Source organism: Lutra lutra, chromosome 3 (genome assembly GCF_902655055.1).
Source record: "Lutra lutra chromosome 3, mLutLut1.2, whole genome shotgun sequence".
In the NCBI taxonomy this organism is placed as follows: Eukaryota; Metazoa; Chordata; class Mammalia; order Carnivora; family Mustelidae; genus Lutra; species Lutra lutra.
In genome coordinates this window covers 45,387,565-45,410,825 of record NC_062280.1, presented here as the reverse complement: position 1 = coordinate 45,410,825, position 23,261 = coordinate 45,387,565, and the positions used below count along the sequence as shown (strand labels likewise).

The window sequence follows — 23,261 nt, the reverse complement described above, 5'->3', positions numbered from 1 at the left end:
AGATAGACGCAGTCAGCTCAGCACAGCGCAGACAAGGAGGGCAAGCATGCTCTGGGGTGCCGGTCGGGACGCAGAGTGGGACTCCAGACCACCCAACATCCCAAACACACTCCATGTCACTGAGTGACATCATCTCTCGTCACCAACCTGTCACCAGTATTTGTTTAAATTGCTTATTGAAAAGAAAAATAAGCATGACTATCAAAGCAGAAAGTTCACATTTTAGTCCTGAATTTTTTCCCCAAAGGTTTACACATTTTCTTTGAATATAAATTAATGTCAGCTCTACTTTTAGATTAAAATTCCGCAGTGAGATCCCATACTTCCTGGGAAGGTCCAAGCCAAAGCAGAGCTAAAGGTTTAATAACCCCCTTGCATACTTTCTCAAAGTAACAGATAATATCAGGACTTAATGTGTCTCTGATAAGATACCATAATCATCACAGAGACTGTCTAAAACTTCATGAGTGACCTTGAAATTTCTGACAAATGCTTATCAGTCTTATAAAACTTTAATTCATACAGAACATGGATAAGTGTCATGATAGGAACGAAAAGATAAATTTCCCTGAACTTTCTTCACAAGAAAAATAAAATATACATGTGAAAATACAAAAATCCAAATGCTTATATTTTCTCTAGCTGTGAAGTGAATTGTGCAACCCATACACTTATAGAAAAAATGTGTGACTGTTTTTAATGATTTATGTATAAAATAAAAATAAATTTTATGATACAATTCAATAAACTACTTCATACAAAATTTTACTCACATAAAATGTATGCAATTTTTTTTTGCAATGCAAAAATCCTATTCGTATGTACAAATTCATAAAAGGCAAACACATCTTGAAGCAAAACAGTCCATTTAGGGTTATGTCTAAGTCATTCAAATCAGAAGAAGAGAGACAAGTACATGGGGGGACTTGTTAACGGACACCCTCCCGCCTCCAATAATGCATTTAGTACAATCTGATCAATTTTACGGTGCAGCATAGAAATGACCAAGTGACCAATGTGTCAAAACAGCAGAGTTTCATAATCTGACCTTAAACTGATTCAGCTTGGTAAAATCACATAACCACCTCAGAAAAGGATTTCTTTTGGAAATGACAGTAAGGAAACCTAATCTGTGCGTTTGTGCTAAGACTTAAAGAAGCAGAACTTTCTCAGGCAATTCTAACATTTAAATGGCACTGCATGGTTCACACCGTAAGTGTCTAGAAATAACAGCATCAGGACCCAGACCATATGAACCGTATGCCTCCAAACACTGGAATCCTTTATATACAAACTTCAGACTTTTTTTAGTATTTACAATTATCAAATGTGAGCGAAAAACTTAATATAAACCACATTCTAAAAAAACCTTGTTTTACAAAATAATTTCCAAAAAAATGGTAACATCAAAAAATGTTGCAAATTGGTGTGTCCCCTGAAGTATTCCTTCAGCTGTTTGCCTCGAGCTACGGGCCTCTATAGAATGCACATCTACAGGAAGGACCAGGAAAGACACCGAGGCCACAGGCCCAGGCGAGTACAGGCCCAGAGCAGCTCACTGCTACCTACGTGGGGAAAACCCTGGGGCCGAATGTCCATGAAGGACATACTGAAATCTCCTAAATATATGAACTTTAAGGCTGCAAACACAAGCAAGAGGCCGTAGGGACGAATGAGAAAATGACAAAGAGGTATACACAGTTGCAAAGAGCTTTAAGAAAAAAAACCTCAGGTGTACCTTATAAAGATACAGACTGAAATGAACCCTTTCCAAGGGGAAATGAACTCAAAACAGAGCGGACTCATGGTCAGGCCCCATTTCTGTTTGTAAGTGCCGTCAGAAGGCAGCAACCCTTCACTCCACTCCCTTCAGGGTCCTGTCACCAGCCGTAAAACCCGAAACTGAGGACATGGCTTCCTCGCATGCCACCCCCACTCACCTGCTAGCAACTTCTGGCATGGCCCTGAGCACAACGGGCCTCGCAGAGACGCAGAGAACATGTCCGCACGGCAGGCAACACCCCCGCTGGAGGAAGGGGACAGAACACGGCCCTCAACACACGGATATGCCTGCGTTTTAAGAGCTCTGCACCTTGGAGGGAGGACACGGAAAGCTTCATTTTCTCAGGAAACTGAACTGAGAGAGTGGTGACGTTCTATCTTCCTTTTTATTTTCAGACTGAGGAGGACTTCCAGCTTTGGAAACATGTGAGCTTCACCTTCTCGAGCTCAGGTTGATGCTGTAGACCATTTTCTGAATCTTCTCCTCGTTCTTCAGGATGTTGGCCTTCACGGCACAGATCTTGTCCTGCTGGTCTTTGATCAGCTGCTCCAGCTCGGCCAGCTCGGCCTTCAGGGGCTCGACTGCACCATCTGTGATGCTGGTGGGACACAACACAGGGGCTCATGAGCGCCGGGCTCAGCTTAGAGCTGTTTATTTATTTATTTATTTTTAAGATTTTATTTATCCAGTGAGAGAGAGAGAGAGAGAATAAAAGGGGAGAAGGTCAGAGGGAGAAGCAGACTCCCCATGGAGCAGGAAGCCTGATGTGGGACTCAATCCTAGGACTCCAGGATCATGACCTGAGCTGAAGGCAGATGCTCAACCAACTGAGCTACCCAGGCACCCTAGAGCACCTTCTTGATTGAAACAATCAAAGATGACAAAAGTTAAGTTATTCGCAGCATCCAAAGAAAAAGGGTAAAAATATAAACACACTCAGATAAGGATATAAAGGGACGAGGTCCTCACACCTGGGAAAAACATTATTTTACCCGCCCCCAGCCAAAAGTAAAGTCAAACATGCCAATCTACTAAGCGGCCTACTCTTTCTAAAGCCTCACGTCACATAAAGCAGAGCCCTGGGACAGCAGGGAGGGGAGCAGCGTGGCTACCAACAAGGGCCATGGTCCCGGCAGCCCGACACGAACCCCACCGTCCCCCAAGCAGGTTCATCCAACCACCAGGGCTTCCCTACCCAGGCCCCTCCGACTCACAAGTTCCAAGCATGAGGCCTTTCAGTGCCGGATTACCTGCCAGGAAAGATCTAGAACATATTTGGGAAAGCAAAGATCAAACTGGCCTCTCCTTTAGTTTTTTAAACATGTAAATACAAAATAAGTACAAAAATGAGTGATGGGGACACTTGGATGGCTCAGTCAGTTGAACATCTGCCTTGGGCTCAGGTCATGGTCTCAGGGTCCTGGGATGGAGCCCCGAGTCAGGCTCCCTGCTCGGAGAGAAGTCTGCATCTCACTTTCCCTCTGTCCTTCCCCCTGCTCATGTGCATGCTCTCTCTCTCTCTAATTAATAAAAATCTTTAAAAAGACTCTATATAAAAAACAAACAAAACAAACGAAGAGTGACGATTTCCAACCATCCTACCACAAAGCGAACTCAGGTTCTTTCAGGAAGAAGCATCTGCGTGCTACTTCTTAGACCTAAAGTCAAGTGTAGGAAGGGCCGACAAACCACCATGCTGGGCTCGGCACCAAAAAGTTCTCGGAGATTTCCTAACTCTTCTAATGCTGGCCATTTAAACTTTTAAGGGCTTTTTAGGAGTAAGCAGGCTGATAATAAAGACAGCAGCTTTCTTATCACACAGCATTTTATCGCCGGGCTTGCAGACGAGCACTGGTTCCACTCAGGTCGTTTCTGGACAACAACAAGTAATAAAGTGTCATGCATTCCAGATTCCCTGATTATAAACATAGAACATCAAACATTCCCCTAAAATAAATCTCTTTTTAGTAGCCATTATATTTCCTTTACAATAGCAACTTCAAAATGGGCTCACCAGCATTTATGTCTTTTCAGAGTAAAAAATTAAAATACTTTCGAAGTACAAACAGTTACCAAACTTTGGGGATTTTGGTAAGACACATAAAACAATAATTCCCATACTGCAAAGTTCCCCGTATTGTTTACTGCCTGTACCACTTGCGTGTGAACGTTAACGCCATAACTTTCCTCAAGGCTGCAAAGGTGTGCCCTGTGCCATACAAATGCAGAAGGAAAATACTTCCTTGGGGTGGGGGGGGTGGGGGGGTAGGGGGATTCCTTGGGAGGCATCCCCCTGGGCTCCCTGAGCCTCCACCCCCGCCCACCTCTGCTTCTTCTGCTCAGCCTTGCCCCTGGCCCCCCACCAACCTCTGTTCCTTCTGCAGCCCCCCAACTATGGGTCCCAACTCTGCTCCTTCAGCAGCACCCACCCCACCCCCAGCCCCTGCCCACCTCTGCTCCTTTTGCAGGGCCTCGGCGTGCTGCTTGTTCTCGCTATGCCACAGCTGTAGCTCATTCTGCATGGCATCCACATCCTCCTGGATGTAGTCCATGATCTTCCCCAGGGGGAGCGCGCTCTTGCACAGGGTCTGGATGGACACACGCAGCTTCTCGATCTCCTTGGAAACTATGTCCTTCTCCTTCTTCCACGCGGCCTCAAAGACAAGCGACTTCTCCTACAGTTAGTGGGGAAAACAGGCAGAGAAGGAAGCATCCTCACTCCTGAGGCAGGACAGGGACCTGCTGAGGGTAGAGAGCCATGGGAGCTGGGACTGCACTGGCTCGAGCCAGCAGCAGCCCTGAGGTACCAAGCGAGGTGCGGGGACTGACACTGTGCCCAGTGACGGTCCATCCCTTTTCTTCTCAGAGGTACAGGGGTCTTCACCTGGAAGGCTGTCAGAGGGGCACAGTTCTATGTAGTAAGATTTCTTTCCCAACTGGCCAGAAGCTTACTGTAGTTACTGTCACCAGAACTGAGGGACGCTGATGATTTTCCCAGACAGACTGGCAGAAAGCGGCCCTGACCCCCTGCGTCTCAGTCCTTGCATGGGCCTCCTTTCCATCTCAAAGGACTCTGCAACCCATCTCCCCAAGAAAGGGGGAAAGGAACCCTTTAGAGAGGAGGAAAACTACTGGTGTGGGAGTGAAGGGATGGGAGGTTTGCAAAGGAGGACATGGTGGACAGCACCAAGCTGGGCAGCGGGCCCACTGAATAAGAAGGGCTGGACAGAGTGGGCTGGTCAGGGGACCCAGGCGGCCTGGTGCCCTTCGTGGGAACCCAGGTATGGGGGCCAGAGGGGTGCAGCAAAAGAGACAGCAGCAACTGAGAACTTCATTCAGTTCTGGCCAGGAATTCTCTTCATGTGAGCTTTTATCACAGGCCTCTCCGAATTTCAGAAGCTGATGCAAGTTGGTGAGAAGCAATGAATAGTTTGGCTTCTTGGAAAACCTTTCCTAGGAGATGGACACCGTCTAGGAAGCCCTCCCTGGATGCTCCCACTCCATCACGCTGGCTAAGGTGTCACTGCCTCACCCACTCACAGTTTGAGTCGGCCGCTTTTAATTCAAGTATAACTAATGAACTGGTTTTATTAAGTGATACAACCATCTGCGTTACTGGTAATGCCAGCCTCAGGCTGCAGGCTCCGGGCGGGCAGGAGCCCCTGCCTGCATCCCCCCACAAGAGGTTCTCCTTAGATATTTGTCAGATGAACAATGGAGTGACTGGCTAACCCACCCGCCAAGAGGCCAGCTCCCCGGCCTCCCGGGCTTCGGCAAGCACGCGGAAAGCCCTCACGTGATGCCTGGCACGCAAACTGTTCAATAAACAGGGGGAGCAACGAACGGTAAAATTCATAAACCTGTCAGTTCAGTAAGGTGGCAGGAGACAAGATAAAACATACAAATATCAGTTATATTCCTACATACTATCAACACATGGACACTGAAATTAAAAATAGTGTCATTCACAGCTGTATATGTAAACAAAAGAGAGAAATGCCTAGGTGTAAATCTAACAAAGTATGTGCAGAACTTGTGTACTGAAAATTACATAATGTGGATGAAAGAAATCAAAGCAGACCTAAATAAATGGAAAGACATACCATGTTCCTCAACTGAACGATTCAAATATTGTAAAGATGTCAATTCTCCCCCAGTTGATATACAAGTTTAACAAAATTCCTATCAAAATCCTAACCAAATTTTTTGGAAATATAGACAAGATTATCCTAAAATTTATATGGGAAGGCAAAGGAACTAGAATAGCTAGAACATTTGTTTTAGAAAAGAATAAAGAGGGAGGAATCAGTCCATCCAATTTCGGGATTTTATAGTTAGAGCAATCAAAACTGTGTGGTACTGGCAGGACAGACACACAGATCAATGGAACAGAATGAAGAATCTAGAAAAAGACCCTCCCAAACATACCCAACAGTTTTTTTTTTTTTTTAATTGGTATTTATTTGAAAGAGACACATAGCATGAACAGAGCATGGGACAGAGGGAGAAAGAGAGGGACAAGGAGAGTCTACCCTGAGCAGGGAGCCCAATGTGGGGCTCGGTCTAGGACCCCAAGATCATGACCTGAGCCGAAGTCAGCCACTTAACTGGGTGAGCCTCCCAGGTGCCCCTGCCCAGCTGATTTTTGAAAAAGGTATAAAAAGCAATTCAATGAAGGAAACAGAGTCTTTAAATATGTGGTACTAGAACAACTGGATATCCACAGGGAAAAAGGAACCTTGACCTCAGTCTCCTATCTTACTCAAAAATTAACTCAAAATGGATCACTGACTTAAATATAAAATGTAAAACTACAAAACTTTTAGGAGAAAAACTAGAGGAAAATCTTTGGAATTTAGGGCCAAACAAAGAGTTCTCACACTGTCCCCAAAAAGCATGATTCATTAAAGGAAAAATTGATAAAGTACACTCTATCACAACTAAAAATATTTGTTGTGCAGAAGATCCTACTGAGAGGTTGAAAGACAAATTAGAGAGTGAAAGTACATATTTTCAAACCAAGTGTCTGACAGAGGACTAGTATCTAAATATGTAAACTCTGAAAACTCATCAGCAAAAAGCAAACACTCCAATTAGACATGAACAAAAGACACAGACCCTGCATCAAAGGGGATACATGATGGCCAATAAACACGTGAAAAGAGGGTCAAAGTCATTACTTACCAGGGCAATTCAAAATAAAGCCACAATGAGATATCACTGCCAGGATGGCTTAAAAAACAAAAAAAAAAGAGGCGCCTGGGTGGCTCAGTGGGTTAAAGCCTCCGCCTTTGGCTCAGGTCATGATCCCAGGGTCCTGGGATCAAGCCCCGCATCGGGCTCTCTGCTCAGCAGGGAGCCTGCTTCCTCCTCTCTCTCTGCCTGCCTCTCTGCCTACTTGTGATCTCTGTCAAATAAATAAATAAAATCTTAAAAAAAAAAAATAGTGACAACGTCACATGCTGGTGAGGACGCAGAGAAACACGATTACTCATACCCGGCTGGTATGAGTGTAAGGTGGAACGGCTCCTACGGAAAAGAGTTCGGCCGTTTCTTTAAAAACTAATATGCAATTAGCATCTGACCTCACAACCCTCCTCCTGGACACTTACTTAGCCCAGAGGAATGAGAAGTCACGTTCACACACTGCCTGTGCACGAACGTTTCTGAAGCTGTATTCAGAGCAGCCCCAAACTGGAAACAACCCAGATGCCCTTCAGCAGGTGAACAATTAAATGATCTGTGCTCCACTCACACCCTGGAATCTGCTCGGCAATAAACAGGGACGAGCTGCTGAGTCATGCAACCTCCTAGACGGCTCTCCAGACAGCTACACTGAACAAAAGCAGCCAATCTCCAAAGACGTGTTCTGTGATGCATCTGCAGAACCTTCCTGAAATGACGGTATTACAAAAACAGGGAACAGTTACTGGTTGCCAAGGGTTAAAGAGGGGTGAGGTGGGAGGGAGGGAGGAGGTGTGGTTATAGAGGGCAAGAAGGAAGTCACTCGTGGTGATGGAGCTGTTGTGTATCCCGACTGTGTCAAGGTCAGTATCCTGGGGCTGACGCTGTACTGTGGCTTTACAAGATGCTGCCGGTGGGGAAAACAGAGTACGTGGGAAATCCCCATCACATCTTGCAACTGCACATGAACCCACAATTATCTCAAGATACGTTCGGCTGGAGAAGAGTTAGTGGCCATAGAAATGCCTTTAAATTAAAATGCTAGATGACTAACATGAATTCCAGACAATAAAAAACGATTTCTCAAGGAAAAGTGTTGACTTTACACAGATTAGTAAATCTCTCATTAATTTAGTTGAACACTTTAAAATTCTAAAACCCATTCAAGGGCCCTGGGCGGCTCCGTCGATTGAGCTTCTGACTCTGGATTTCAGCTCCAAGTCATGGGATCGAGTCCTGCATCAGGCTCTATGCTCAGTGCAGAGCCTGTTTGAGGTTCTCTTTCTCCCTCTGCCCCCCCACCCCGGCCCTCACGCTCTCTCTCTAATAAATAAATAAACCTTTAAAAAATAAATACATGCAGTTCTACTAAAAGCTGTTCACAATGCTTATTAAGTAGTTCCTATGCATTTGGCCTTTTGTGTTGAGTCTGATACAGAACAGATCGGGGCACGGAACTTAGGATGGGAGAAAAAATCACGAAAAAGTCCAGCAAAACTGGTGAGTTATAAGGCAGACCATGACACGGAGGGGTTAAGCAGCGTAGCTGCCTCCTATCCCAGGTCACCTGGTCAAACCCCCTCAGAGTTCTGTGTCACAGCATCAAGCAGACTTGGGAATACTAGCCTTCAATTTATAACTTTATTCTTAAGGGATTAAGAATTCAAAACAAAATGCATTTGGGCTAGGGTTATGGCAGTCAGGAGAGACTTGTATTATTGCTGCAAACAGCCGCAAAACACCAAAACTCTAGTGTTTAAAAAAATACTTTCACTTAAATGAATGTGGCAGGGTGGAGTGGATAAGTCAACGACTGTTTGCTTTAAGAGCACACCTCTCTGACGATAGGCTGATTTATATGTAGCCCGTACAGCTCTATCAGCAAATTTCCAGGCCAACATAACCATTATAAACCCTTGGTTTATAGACTTCAATACGTATAGTAAAATATGAGAATCTACTACCATATTCACCACCCAGGAATGAGTCATATGAAATATGCTTAATTTCTGGAAACAGAAAAGGAAAAAAATAATGAAACTATATCATTCCACAAAGTGGGACCTACAACAGCCTGCAGCGCAGGAGGACTCTGGGGAAATGGGGTGTGGGCTCCGGGACACGTGCTCAGCAGGTGAGAAGCTGGTGCTGATCTGGCTTCACCACCTCCTGACTTTACGGCCCTGGGAGCCTGACCTGACCTCTCTGTACCTCGGGTTCGTCCCAATAAAATGGAAATCATAATATTTACCCTGCAGGTTGAGATTAAATGGGATAATATAAAACAAGCAGCTCAGTGTCTCGCACATAGTAAACCCTCAGTAAACGTTAACTGTTATTGTAAATTCACCCAACACAGGAACCAGAGCGCAAGCCCCGCAGAGGGACGCAGGCGCACTCATCCCTCGGTGCCAGGACATGGCTCCCTTCCCGCGAGCTATCTCATCAGCGACAAAGCGCTCCAGGTCGGGCACATTCAGAGAACAAGCTCGTACCGTGTCAGCATGAACCAGAAGCCGTTATGTCCTGCTTCAGAGAGTTCTGCCACAGAAAACACCCCCTACTCACTGCCACGCCCCCTTCCCCAGCTGCACTTCACAAACACAGATAACCCACTCCCGTGAAACTCAACCTCGAAACCCCTTTCTGGAAGACCTGGACCTCGGCTCTGAGCCGGGCACGACCCACTGCGCCCCTGCCATGGCCCCCCTTCCCATGGGGGACACACATAGGGGAGGCAGCAGAGCATGTCTCCTGGGGCTGCCTGCCCCCTACCTGCCTGACCCCCTCTCTGGCGCAGGCTGCAGACTATGGACTCAGCTGCTCTCTGGCCAGACAACCTCTGACAAAGTGTATTCCAGAGGCTGGCTGGCTGCTTACACCTGTGCTTCAAAGTGACTTTCCAAGACTTTTCAGGGGACCAGTTACTTACTTCTGGGACTTAATAGGATTTGCATTTAACACACACACAAGTCCCCAGGAATGTGAGCATTTGTGTTTATGGTGAGTTTTAAGTTTACACTGATTTATTCTGAGTCATTTAAATAAAAACTATGAGCTAAAAACTTGTTTCTTTCAAGTTCAGTCACAGTGCTTCATGAGAAAAAAGTACTATTTTTAAGATCACGCCTTACGAGCCCAGCCCTCTGACCCTGCCAGGAGTCTCCCGGAAGCAGGCTCTGGGTACAAGCAGAGGGCCATAGATCCGAGAGGTCACACCGCCGAGCAGCACTCTTCCCCACACTCAGCAAACCCAATAAACAAGGGCCTGATTAATGCAGGGCAGGGAGGGAATCATAAATCACAGAGCGTGAGTATTTGCTTTAAATAACATACGCTCCCATGACCTCAGGAACTGATTTATATACAACCTGCCAAAAGTTCATTTTCCTTACAAACTGAGGAATGCCTGCATCCAAGTTACAAGAGAAATGCAGAGACTGATAGCGTAACCATTCTGAATGTCTCGCTCATCCAGAAATATTCGCTCACCCAACTATGTCAACCAAACACGCGTCTGTCATGTGGGTCAGACCGGAAGCCTTAAGCGCATGGTAAAATAAAACAGTCTGCCCTCGAGTACTCCAACCCTTCTGCGTCCACACAGAAAAGCACGTAAAATGTAAATGTGTGGGACAAGATGGTAAAAGTGACCCCAGCAACCTTTGCCTCGATCAAGAAAGCCAACTTGGCCAGGGTCCCGAAAGCCCAAGGCCACCGCCACACTGCCCACTGTGTGCTCGAGCAGCTGGTCTGCTGGGCTCGCCCACGTGCCTGGCTCACCCGTACGGCATGGACAGAACCACAAAGGGCACAGCCACAAGCCTCTGCCTCTTCTGCTCAAGCATGTGTACGCCGTTGGTATTTCGTGACAAGAACACACCGTGACTTGTTTACCCACTCCGCCTCGGGACGTCTGGTTGACTCAGGGTCTGGGGCTACTGGAACAGCTGCCCAGAGAAAGTGAGTCTTCTGAGCAGTGACGTTGTCAGTGTCAATAAAAACAAAACGAAACAAAAAAAAAAACAAACAAAAAAACCCCAGCTACGACAGTGGTCAGGAGGCACAACCGTGAATAAGCTTCCCTCTGTCCCAGCATATACGAGTGCAGGACTCTGGGGACACGTGTGAGCAGTGGCACCGTGGGCCAAAGGCTACATCTCCAACTCTGTAACACGTATCAAATGGTTTTCCAAAATGGTTGCACCAGTGACGTCAAATAGTTTTCACGCACCAGTTTTTAGTTTCTGTGCATAAAATACAAGAAGAGCGACTCCTGCGGCATCACCACAATCCGACAGTGGCCAGCAGAGGAGCTGCAGGATCAGTTCACGGGCAGCAGAGGGGGACCAGCTGCGACACAGAACCTTCCACAGGAGAGACACGGATCACCTAAGCGCCTCCAGACCAGCGCACGGTGCAAGCAGGACATGGTCAGCGTGCATGCCTATGGAGGGAACGCGGTGTGAGGGCCGCCCGGACCTGGGGAATGTCCCACCTCTGCCACTGACAGTCTGCATCAGACAAAGGAACTCCGAGCCTTGGAGACGGGGATGGGGCTCAGCTAAACAATCACCGTGGGCAGGGCGATGTTTACATCTCCTTCGTCCTAAGGAGTCTGCAGCAATGGCAGCTGCCGGGACAACTGTCCACAGCTAAGAACTAGCTGGCAAGTCTCCACAGGAGGAAAAACATGTGCCAGGCACCTCCAAGCATGTGGCACAGGGTGGAAGGTGGCCCCATGCTCGCTCCCTGCATAGACAGGAGGGTCTCTGGAGAGGAAGGGGTGGGAAGTGCGAGAAAGGTGGCTTAGCCGGCATCCACTGGGGTCACTGGGGCCACAGCCGAAGTTCCGTGCAGGCCAGAGAAGATGTCTCTTCAGACCGGCCTTCTGACTGCCCCGAAAATCCAAAGTAGTTTAAAATCCATCTTTGATAACATGGACAGTGGGCCAGATGGCCACTAACAGAGCTGGCAGGCAGCAAGGAAACCTAGGACTCAAATTTTCAGCCCCAACAGCCCCTTCTCTATTTAAAGTCACGAAAGTGAAGAATACGACCAGACTGGCCTAAAACTGGTCCCTTCAAACATTTTTATGAAAGCCTATTCTCACATATTTATTCTCTCAGAGGAACTTTAGAATATTATTTGCCAAGGTCCAAAACATCCCCTGAATATTTATTGGAATTCCATTAAATTTATAAACTAAGTTGAGGAAAATCACATATCATATCGAGTTTCCCATCCAGAAACACTCTCTCGACTTTTTCCAGACCTTTTATATTTCTTGGTAAAATTCTGTGGCTTCTCAAAATAGTTGCTATAAATCTCCTATAAACGTGTGGCTTGGGGCGCCTGGGTGGCTCAGTGGGTTAAGCCGCTGCCTTCGGCTCAAGTCATGATCTCAGGGTCCTGGGATCGAGCCCCGTGTTGGGCTCTCTGCTCAGCAGGGAGCCTGCTTCCTCCTCTCTCTCTACCTGCCTCTCTGCCTGCTTGTGATCTCTCTCTGTCAAATAAATAAAATCTTAAAAAAAACAAAACAAAACAAAAAAAACCCGTGTGGCTCTGTAAGTCACTTTTTTGTTTTCAGTTCCGAGGGGAACTTCATGCACAGTATTTTCAACAGGCTATTGCTGACGTGCAGGAGAAGTATGGACTTCGGAGTGTCTGTTTTGACACTGGGCAGCATACACATTTGTTTCGAACTATTAACCTTTTGGAGATCAACGTGGTCATTGTGGAATGACAGTGATCCCATGTCCCCCATGAAGACCTACGTGCCTCGCGTGGTCCTGCACTGGCTGGAGCCCCCAGCAGAGCTGGCAGGACCCCCGAGCAGAGCTGGCAGGACCGTTCCGCAGCCTGCATCCCGCACTCAGGGGGAACACATGCAGACTCACTGCTGCCCAGGATGTTGACTGCCCAGGGTACACGCTCCTCCATCCTCGTTCACTGCACGTGTCCAGTCATATGAGAAGCTGAATCCTACATGTGCCGTTTATTCTTGAGAGAAAACGTAGCTCCCAGTGACCCGACTTGGTTCAAGAACAGCTTCTCGGTTAAGCAGAGGAGAAGTAAGCCATGCCTGAAGGGTGCAGCAGCCACTGAGCTCTATTTTTAGCTGAAAAGGCCGTGCAGCAGTGTGACAGGCAGTGCTGACCATTGACGGAAACAGAACCATACTTGGCTAACAGATGCACATCTTCGCTCCTAGGATATGTTCTAGTTTACTATTAATTATATAATAAAATACATGCTTTAGGGGAAAAAAATCAGTTTTTTTTCCAGTTCCTAATCATGAACTTTTGGTTCTTCTAATCCATTCTAGCTACAGATTTTTAAGGTTCTATACTTCTTTGAAAATAGAGCGAGTAAATTTGGGCAGAATAAGAAAACGGGAACCCACTAGGAAACATAAAGTGGAACCAATCAACCTGAGGGCCTGTGAATGGACAGGGGCAAGCCCACCCTAGACCTTGCTGGCTGTGGGGGGATGACCTCCTGGTGCCTGGGGGGCTTAGTCGGGTAAGCCTCTGCCTTCAGCTCAGGTCATGATCCCAGGGTCCTGGGATTGAGTCCCACACTGGGCTCCCTGCTCAGCAGGGAGTCTGCTTCTCCCTCTGCCTCAGTGCTTTCTCTCTCTCTCTTTCTCTTACACTTGCTCTCTCTCAAGTAAACAAATAATGTATTAAAAAAAGAAAAGAAAAGAAAAGAAACACAGGCAATGGGAGACTGTTCAAGGCAGCAGGAGAAGAGTTGGTGTGTCCCAAGGAACCCCGCGGGACCACAGTGGACTCCTGGCCAGGAGGGAGTGGGACGATGCACTTGAAGGCCGAGGGAAACCGAGTGCTCATGAGAACACGACCTGGCAAAGCTGTCCTTCAAAAATGAAGGTGAGGGAAAGCCACTCCCAGACAGAGCTGAGGAGGAGGTAGCCAGCAGAGGCCCTGCCCCCACCCCGGAAAGCCCAAGAGGAGTCCCTAGGCTGCAGTGAAGGGCACAGATGGGAGCAGGAGCACAGGCACAGCCAGGGAACATGGGGGCAGAGGGGAGCACCTCTCAGAACTGGGGGATGAGGAGGAAGGGCCATCAGCCACTCTGTACAAAGGCAAAAGGACAGAGTCCTGAAAATAACCTCCGTTATGACAGTTTGTTAACGACCACAACCTAAAGAGGTAAACTCCAACTTCAAAAACATGAAAGACGGACTAAAAGGGCAGAGCTTCTGAAATTAGCTTGTTATCAGCATGAACCAGCCCTTAACCTATAAGACATTTCATGTGAGCTTCGTGGTAACAACCAAGCAAATACCCGCAGTCGATTCCCAAGAGACAGAGAAGGGAAGCAAAGTGTCCCCGCTGTGGAAAATCTGATCACAAAGGGCAGAGCAAGAGAAGAAAACGGTAAAATGGAATTAGCAAGTTCTTACCTATCATTAATCACTCGAAATACAAGTGGATTCAAATCTCCAATCAATATGCAGAGTTGCTGGACACCTAAAAAAGCAAGACCCAGCCGTATGCTTCAGACAAGACTCCTTCTCGCTTTACAGACACACAAACTGGCTCAAAGAGATGGAAAAAGATATTCAGTGCACATGGAAACCGAGGGAGAGCAGCAGGGGCTCCACACATTACACTGGCCAGAACAGTCTTTCAGCCAAAAACTGTGATGAGAGGCAGGGAAGGTCATGTCATTACCTGTGGATGGGGTTCCCTCATCAAGAGGACAGGAGCGCTGGTAGTAGTCAGGGCCAGCCCTGCGCACCTGCACACACCATGCAAACACCGACAGAGGAGGAAGAGCGCGTCTGGACTCCCGCCGCCCTGACCCGAAGCTCTGTGCACTCAGAAGCCCCAGAGACACCGCACACCCTCCTGAGTGCACACGTGTGGCGAGAAACCCAGCAGCATTTTGCAAACAGGACAGCTGACTCCGGGGCTGCCCTCGGAAGACCAGCAGACCGGGAAGACTAGAATCAAGCCCTGGCTGGAGCTGAAATCCCACGCCGGCTGCTGCGTTCCCACGGAAGCACCCACCCCACGTCCACATGCAGTCCAAGCCCGAGTCCTGGATATGCCCTTCTCGAGCTTCCATCCCACTGTGCACTGCCCTCATCTCTCTAAAACTGTGTATTTGTCACGCAGGTTTCAGAGACCCAGAGACCAGCAGGCATGTGCAGGCATCCCTTTCACAGCGCTGCTGCCTGGAGAGCAGAGTGGAGTGCCGGCAGGGCAGACAGCTCAGCAAAGGATCCATCCAGGTCCCCCGTCCCATTCATGGGAGCAAGCAGAAGCTGCTGTAACTGGCCCGCGCTGGGGCCACCTGGGCAGGGTAGCAGTGCCCACTTCCTACCGGTCGGAAATACACCCCAAGATCTGCCTCAACTGCCCAGCTTCCCCCTCAAATAAGCCAGGTCCACGGGGCACTGCCACCAGCACTGCCACCACCCAGGGACCCAGGTGGGGACAGGCTCTTTCCTCCCCTGGTCTTCCAAGAGGTTCAAAGGATCAGCCTTTATGCACAGGAACCAAAGGACAAGGTAGGAAGCCTCCCACCTTACTCCTCCAGGGTCAGCAACCATCTGGACCAGAAGTTCTGGTTCCCGGCTGTGCATCAGAATCACCCAGGGAACTTTCTAAAATACCAAGGCCAGGACCTTGCCCAAAGATGGATGTCCTGGGTCTGAGAAGGGGCCCTGGCTCCAGTGTTTCATAAAAACTCTGGACAGTTCTAACATATCAGCAGCTCTAAGCAGGTGCGCCTTCAAGTAGCTTTCAAAGGACAAAAGATTCTAAAGTTCACTCGCTTTACATTTTTTTTAAAGATTTTATTTATTTATTTGACAGACAGAGATCACAAATAGGCAGAGAGGCAGGCAGAGAGAGAGGGTGGGGGGAAGCAGGCTCCACGCTGAGCAAAGAGCCCAATGTGGGGCTTGATCCCAGGACCCTTGGATCATGACCTGAGACTTAGGCAGAGGCTTTAACCCACTGAGCCACCCAGGCGCCCCTCGCTTTACATTTTATAACCATTTCCCTGCTACGGGCAGTGAAAGCAAAAGAATCTAAGTTTTAAAATATACTTTACTCTGTGCCCCTTCTCCCAGCCCTGCCACTAATGCTTTCCTCTCAAATAAAATATTTTTTTCTAAGATTTTATTTACTTGACAGAGACAGACACAGTGAGAGAGGGAACACAAGCAGGAGGAGTGGAGGGAGAAGCAGGCTCCCCACTTAGCAGGGAGCCCAATGTGGGGCTCAATCCCAGGACCCTAGGATCATGACCTGAGCCGAAGGAAGACGCTTAACGACTGAGCCAACCAGGCACCCCAAACAAATAAAATTAAAAAAAAAAAAAAAAAACAATACACTTTATTTTCCTTTTCACTATCATCTCTGGAAACAACATTAGGATTATTAAATTATTTTGCTTTTGATTTCCATCCCTTTATGAACTAATTGGATTTACTACTTTAAATGTCCTGCTAAAATATTCATCATTTTTTACCAAAGCTATAGCTACAATCTTTCTTCTAATTCTGGTTCATTTTATTTTTACATATTTAGCCTCCTAAATTCTCTAAAAATACCAGACAAAATAATCACACCCAAATTAACCATCAATCCTACAAGGCAGTTTCTGGGCAACATGAAACCCACTTTCTGGTTGGCATGTGAACTGAAAAAGAGATGCTCAAACCCGTCGTAAAAGTCAGGATGTCAGAGCCTTCCAACGAAAATACATTCCACAGAATGATGACTAGAAGGCATGACTCCAAAGACTGGAAGAGCAGAGGAAAATTCAAAACTAGGACAGTCAGACCCAATACCTTGCAAGCAGCGGGGCCAAGATGGCAATGATGCATTGCAGACGGTGTTCTGACCTGATACAGATACGGGGCTGAGCTTTCACTCAATTTGTGCTCACCATGCCTCAGTTAATCCAAAACCACAAAATTTCAGTGAGCGGTTGAGGTCAGGAAGAAAAGGAAGTAGGGTTGGAGCCCGGTGGGCAATGGGGTGGAGGACTAAAGAAGCTGGCCGGGGGCGGGGGCTCTCTGGAGAGGTGGCATGTGAGCAGGGACATGCGTGGTGACAGGAAGTCTCTGACTAAGCAAAATAAGAGTTTTCTCTGATGGGTCCTACTACGGTCCACCAGGCCCAAGGGACCAGCAGCCCGCCTCCAGGTAACTTTGGACTGCCAGCACAAACAAGGGCAAGAAGAGACGTGGCCCACAGGAAAACAGGCCTGTAATTCTGTACAAACACCTACTCTTCCCTACTGCCCACAGACAACCAAAGAGTAATCGGGGAAGAAACAAACTGCACAAGTCTGGGATCCTGCTGAGCCCCTGCCATGGGGTAAGGGTAGCTGGACCCACTGTTCATCTCATGGCTTCTGGGGTGAGGATGGGATGGGGACTGCACAAGGAGTCACATGAGAGCATGCCAGAGAAGGACCCTTCCAGGGCTCCAGGCCTCAGACCCATGTACCCTGCAGGCAAGAGTCAAGGAACCTGCGACAAGTCAGGAACAGCTAACCAGGGAAGCACGTGGGCTCCGAGCTCCCAGGATCTCAAGCCATGGAATGGGATGTAAGGTCCTGCTTCTGACCAGTGGCCCTGGGGAGACAAGCCCCCAGAGAGGAACAACTTCTGCCAAGAAGGAGCCCCAAGGCTCCCCAACTTCTGTGAACCAGGTCACTCCTCAGACTTCAACTGTTCTAGGACACAGGAAGTATTTTTATAAGAATTAACTACATAAAACTAACATAATCTTGATTCTAACACCTAACAGCAACAGCACACACACAAAACAGGCTAATGTCCATTGACCATGGACTTCTGTTTTAAAAGATTATTAAGTTGGGGTGCCTGGCTGGTTCAGTTCGAAGAGCACGTAACTCTTGATCTTGGGGTTGTAAGTTCGAGCCCCACAATGGATGTGCGTATTATTGAAAAATAAATAAAACCTAGGAATGAATGAATAAATAAATAAATAAATATACTAGTGAACTGAATATGATTTTGCATCAGACAAATGACAGACCATGACCAAGCACCAGTTACTTCGGGAGCGTAAGAACCGCTCGACATCAGGAATTCTATTAATACGCAACCATCCCAACGGCTGCCAAGAAAATGGTGTTTGATGACGTGTACATCCGTTTCTTTTCTCTTCTTTTTAAAGATTTCATTTATTTGACAGAGAAAGTGCAAGCAGGGGGCAGTGGCAGAGGGATAGGGAGAGATGTGGCACTGGGATCGCGACCTGAGCCAAAGGCAGAGGCATAACCGAGTGTCCAGGCACCCCGTGCACAGCCATTTCTGATTATCATCCTGCAACAGTGCCCACATATGGAGGTGATGGATAAATCCTGACTTAAACCACACAGTAACTTGTAATCACAAATAAGTTTATATAAGGCTAAAAAAAAAAAAAGGCCAAATAAACACCAGGAATGTAAGAGTCCAATTAAGAAATCTAAAGGACAACAGAATCAACACAAAGAAAGTAGAGGGAAATGAAGAAAACAGGATAAATCGGTGAAAAGAATAAAAATACAAAAGAGAAGGCCAGTGACGCCAAAAGCAGGTGGTTTAAAAAGACTGACAAACTTCTGAAAACACTGCTTCAAAAAAAGGGAAGAAAAAGTACAAATTAGTAGTATTATTAATAAGAACAGAACAAAACAAAATGACAAATAAAGCACATGTTTAAAGAATTCTATCAAGAGCTTTTGCCGGAAACTTGAAAATTTAAAAGACACTGATGACCAAAACTGACTCAAGAGGAAAGAGAAAGCCTGAATCTTCCCAATGTAAAAATAACAGCCATGCCCTAAAAGTTCCCATCATGCTCAGATGGGTCTACACACAAGTCCACAAACTATCGAGAAACACACCATTCCATCATCTACCATCTCTTCTAGAAAAGACAGAAAGAGGGGCACCTGGGTGGCTCAGTGGGTTAAGCCTCTGCCTTCGGCTCAGGTCATGGTCTCAGGCCCTGGGATCAAGCCCTGCATCTGGCTCTCTGCTTAGCAGGGAGCCTGCTTCCCCTCTCTCTCTGCCGGCCTCTCTGCCTACTTGTGATCTATATGTCAAATAAATAAATAAAAATTTTTTAAAGAAGCTTCCTTAAAAAAAAAAAAGAAAAGAAAAGAAGGAACTCTCTCCAGTTCACTCCCAACCTTGACACTAATACAAGACAAGGATCATATGAGGAAAAGAAAATCGTGGGTCCAATTCATCCATCAATATAAATGGAAAAATTCTAATTAGCAAACAGAATCTACCAATGGATGAAAAAGATAATAGAGTGTAACAACGTTGGTTTCACCTCAGAAACGATCACTTAAAAGCTGTAAATGTCATTTAGTGAATTAAAGAAGTATAATGGAATCATCTCAATGGAGAAAAAGCATTTCATAAAATTCAACACCCATTCATGATAAAGTCCCACAGTGGGGAAAAAAAAATCAAACTTTCTCAATCTATTTTATTAAGTGCTACAATAAGTATCATCAGAAAAGAGTAAATTCTAGAAGAACTGTCATTAAAAACCAGAAAGGCAGAAAGTGGTGCACTATGATCGTTACTACCCCTCCGGGAGAGGGGTCCTGGAGGCCCCATGGGAGCGATCAGATAACAGTACAGAAGGCATGAGGCCTGGAGAGGAGGTACAGGGCCATGGAGACTGGGGGCAACAGGAACGAGGGCGCAGCTCAGGGGGAAGAACACAGACTCAGGCCAGGTGCATGCGTTCACATCCCTGCTCTGGTGCTCACCAGTCCCGAGGCCCTAGACAAGTCCCTTCCCGTCCTGATCCCCCAGATGGGGGTGACAACAGTACCTGTATCTTGCTATGTTCCGTGTTCGTATCCAGTGGCTACTATAACACAGAAAACACAAAAGAACCAACACATAGTTTTTAAAACAATGGTTTGTCAAGGAAGTGGTTATAAGTCAACAGCATTCCTCCCCACCAACAATTAGAAAAGAAATTTAAAACAGAGTATTTCCAGTACCAGAATAGCCTCTCGAGTGCCCACATACAAATCTAACAAACAGCAGACACAATCACTATAGAAACAAGCCACAAACGCTCACTGAGAGGCATTAAGAGCGAACACACGGAGAGATAACGGCTCGCCCACACTCTTCAGCTCACCAGAGAGTGCCCCCTGGCGCTCCATCAGCGGCCGACAGCATTTCTACAGAAGCGGAAAGGACCAAGAATAAATAGCCAAATCACCCAAGACAAGGCCTGTTTATAAACCGATCAGAGCAGCGTGGAATCAGGCAGGGCCAGTGGGACAGACACATACCACAGCCTGACCCGTGGCCTAGCTGTCTATATAGCCCATGAGTGCAGATCAGCTTTTACTAAACAAATAGCTGAAAACAATATTTAAAAGGTAGTGTTTTCTGGTCCATGAAAGTTCTATAAAATCTGCATTTTGGTACCCACACAAAAAAACAAATGATCGGCACCTGGCCACACTGGTTCACCTGGGAGGTGTCTAGGGCCGCTCTGGAAAGCTGAATAGTGGTGACCAAGCGCACACGGCTTGGAGCTAAAAACACGTGCTTTTGGACCCTTGCTAGAAAAGTCTGCTAACCTCTGGCATACAGAGTCCAGAAAGGACACGTAACTTCCACACACAGCGGAGTAACGTGGAAAGGAGGAAGCACTGGTTATTCATATTAGAGGAAAAATTGCACCTCGATCTCACAGAACACAGGAAAATCAGCTCCAGGTGGACTAAGGACGGAAAGGTCCAAACAAAGCTTTAAATACTTAAAAAGAAAAAATATCTTTCTGGCCTTAGGAGAAGGATTTTTTAACTAAGACACAAAAAAAACCCTGATCCTGAGAGTTAAGACTGAGAAATTTTAGTTACATTAAAGTTAAGACCTCAGTCCTCAAAAGACACTTTAAAGAAAGCAAACAAGGGGCGCCTGGGTGGCTCAGTGGGTTAAAGCCTCTGCCTCCGGCTCAGGTCATGATCCCAGAGTCCTGGGATCAAGCCCCGCATTGGGCTCTCTGCTCGGCAGGGAGCCTGCTTCCTCCTCTCTCTCTGCCTGCCTCTCAAATTACTTGTAATCTCTGTCTGTCAAATAAATAAATAAAATCTTAAAAAATAAAAAAATAAAGAAAGCAAATGGGAAAAGTTTTGGACAATGGTTTTAATGTGATTTTACCTCCCTTAACCCTCTGCCCCACCCACCGAGTCTTATGAGGTTATTTTTTTCCATAAAACCGATTTTTCAGAAACTGCTTTAGGGCTTTTGCACTCAGTTCCATAGTGATGGTACATTCAACTCTTTTTGCTTAACCAGTTTTATTTACTACAAGTTTCTACTAGCTTCGTTAAAAACTAAGAGGTGAAATTAATTTCGAGACATTTAACTCAATACATATAAAATACTGTTTCAATATGTACTCAACATAAAAATTACTAATGAGACATCTTATATGCTTTTTTTCCCCTAAGTCTTTGGAATCCACTGCATATTTTATCCTCACCCTGTGTTCAGGCTGGCCTGGCTGCTTTCCACGTGCTCAAACCCCAGGGCAGGAGCAGTGTCATGCTAGCTTTTCCTAGTTATCCAGGTAGGCTCTGTCGTAGGCCATCCTCCCCCAAGATCCTGAGAGAGCAGCACATTTTGAGCCCTGGAATTACCCTGACCGCATTGTTCCTTATTTCTACATGTGTAATGCCAACTGGACTAAACAACAGGAACCCTGAGTCAACCTGTTCCTCCACAAAGGCTGTGGCTATTGTCCCCTCTTCCTTGAGTGCTTACAGCTGCAGAGCACAGGTACAAGCAAATCCGACTTTTGTTCTTTTGAAAAGAACCCACGGTTTCTTGCAATATGTTCTTTCCTGGAACATGAAAGCCCCTTTAAGGGTAGACCCACAGCAGGTTCCATTCTTGCTCTCTGTTAAAGTACCAAAGTGCCTCTAAAAAAAAATCAGACTTCGTTTAACATCCCATTAACTAGGTCAGGAAGCTTATCACTCGTATCACACTTCACTCTGCAATCTGTCTTGCTGTCCGAACTCCAATACCCCCACTGGGGCAGAGAGCCACTCTGCAAGAGGGCTGTGCCTGCTCCCAGGGCCTGAGGTCAGGAGGTGCATGTGAGCAGCTGAAGGCAGCACCTGCTGGTCAGCGAGGGGCTCACTGAGGCTACAGCACCCCCGCCACGTCCTCTTCTCCTCCAGAAGCACCGTGAGAACATCCGCCGACCTTCCAAATGCAGGTCTGTTTATTTCATTCTGCCAAGTGCTGCCTCATATTTGATCATTTGTTCCTTTCTGTCTCCCTCTGTCTCTTCTAACTTTTGTTCCAGGAGCTGAACTCACCTAGGGAACAAGTTAAAGAGAACTTACGTCTAGCACTGTGCTAGCCACGGGAGAGTCACGGGTCTCCCCGACGAGATTCCGTTCCAGAAGAGAGTCAGTGGCTGGTCTTTTCCTCCTGGCTACTCAGTCCTAAAGCCTGTACACAGGCCAAGCACAGAAGCATCTGCACCAGAGTGGGGAGGGGGAGAGCCACGGGGCCCAGAGTAAGGACATCCATGTGGGCAAGGGGAGCAGCAGCCAGCACAGGGCAGAAGGAGTCCTAGACGGGCAAATGGCTACCCCAGGGGTGAGCAGGAGCCCACCCACGCGGCAGGATTTGTTGGAGCCTGAGGTGGGTGAGGTGGGTGAAGAGGGCAGGCATGCGGGCCGGGGGATCAGCAGCAACGGGAGATGGGGTTCGTTCACTGAGGTGATCTACCAGGACAATGACCGTCATGCTCTTCATGAGTGGAGAAGGGAATTATCAATACAGAACGGGAGGAAACTAAGATGATCCCGGGGTGTGTGCGAGCACGTGGGCATGCGCGCGCACACACACTTTTCCTGTAGCTCTGACCACCAAGAGGAGGGCCCAAGAGCTGAATACCACAGAGGAACAAGTGTGCCCAACAGCAGATCCTGCTTTTGAGACACCAACCTCCACTAAAAGGAATCAGAAGAAATGGCTGGTTTTGGGCCTGGGGCAGGGCAAGGCAAGATGAGCCTAGAAAATCTCCGTGAGCCAAAAAGGAAGGAAGAACTCGAAGAACAACAGGGCAGACTGTGAGGACACAGACGCCAATCTAAAGGAGCCCCCGCGGGACAAATCGGGGGCAATCTGAGCACCAACACACAAGTCAGTGTGTCAGCCCCTGAGTAAGACTGGGAAGTGAGCCCACGATGACAGAAAGAGGTGACAAAACGGACAGCTAGTGAA

The 23,261-nt window shown here is 47.1% G+C and overlaps 1 protein-coding gene across 3 annotated transcripts in view; it reads right to left on the bottom strand.

Annotated features, from left to right (window-relative positions):
- Positions 1-201: 201 nt before the first annotated feature.
- Positions 202-23,261, bottom strand: part of TRAF3IP1 (TRAF3 interacting protein 1) — a 59,043-nt gene continuing 35,983 nt past the window's right edge. For all 3 annotated transcript variants that reach the window (XM_047721529.1, XM_047721530.1, XM_047721531.1), the window contains 2 exons: positions 4,235-4,458; positions 202-2,381 (listed from right to left, as the gene is read on the bottom strand). In XM_047721529.1, coding sequence (XP_047577485.1) covers positions 2,216-2,381; positions 4,235-4,458 — 390 coding nt within the window. In that variant the 3' untranslated portion in view covers positions 202-2,215. The remainder of the gene's footprint in view (positions 2,382-4,234; positions 4,459-23,261) is intronic.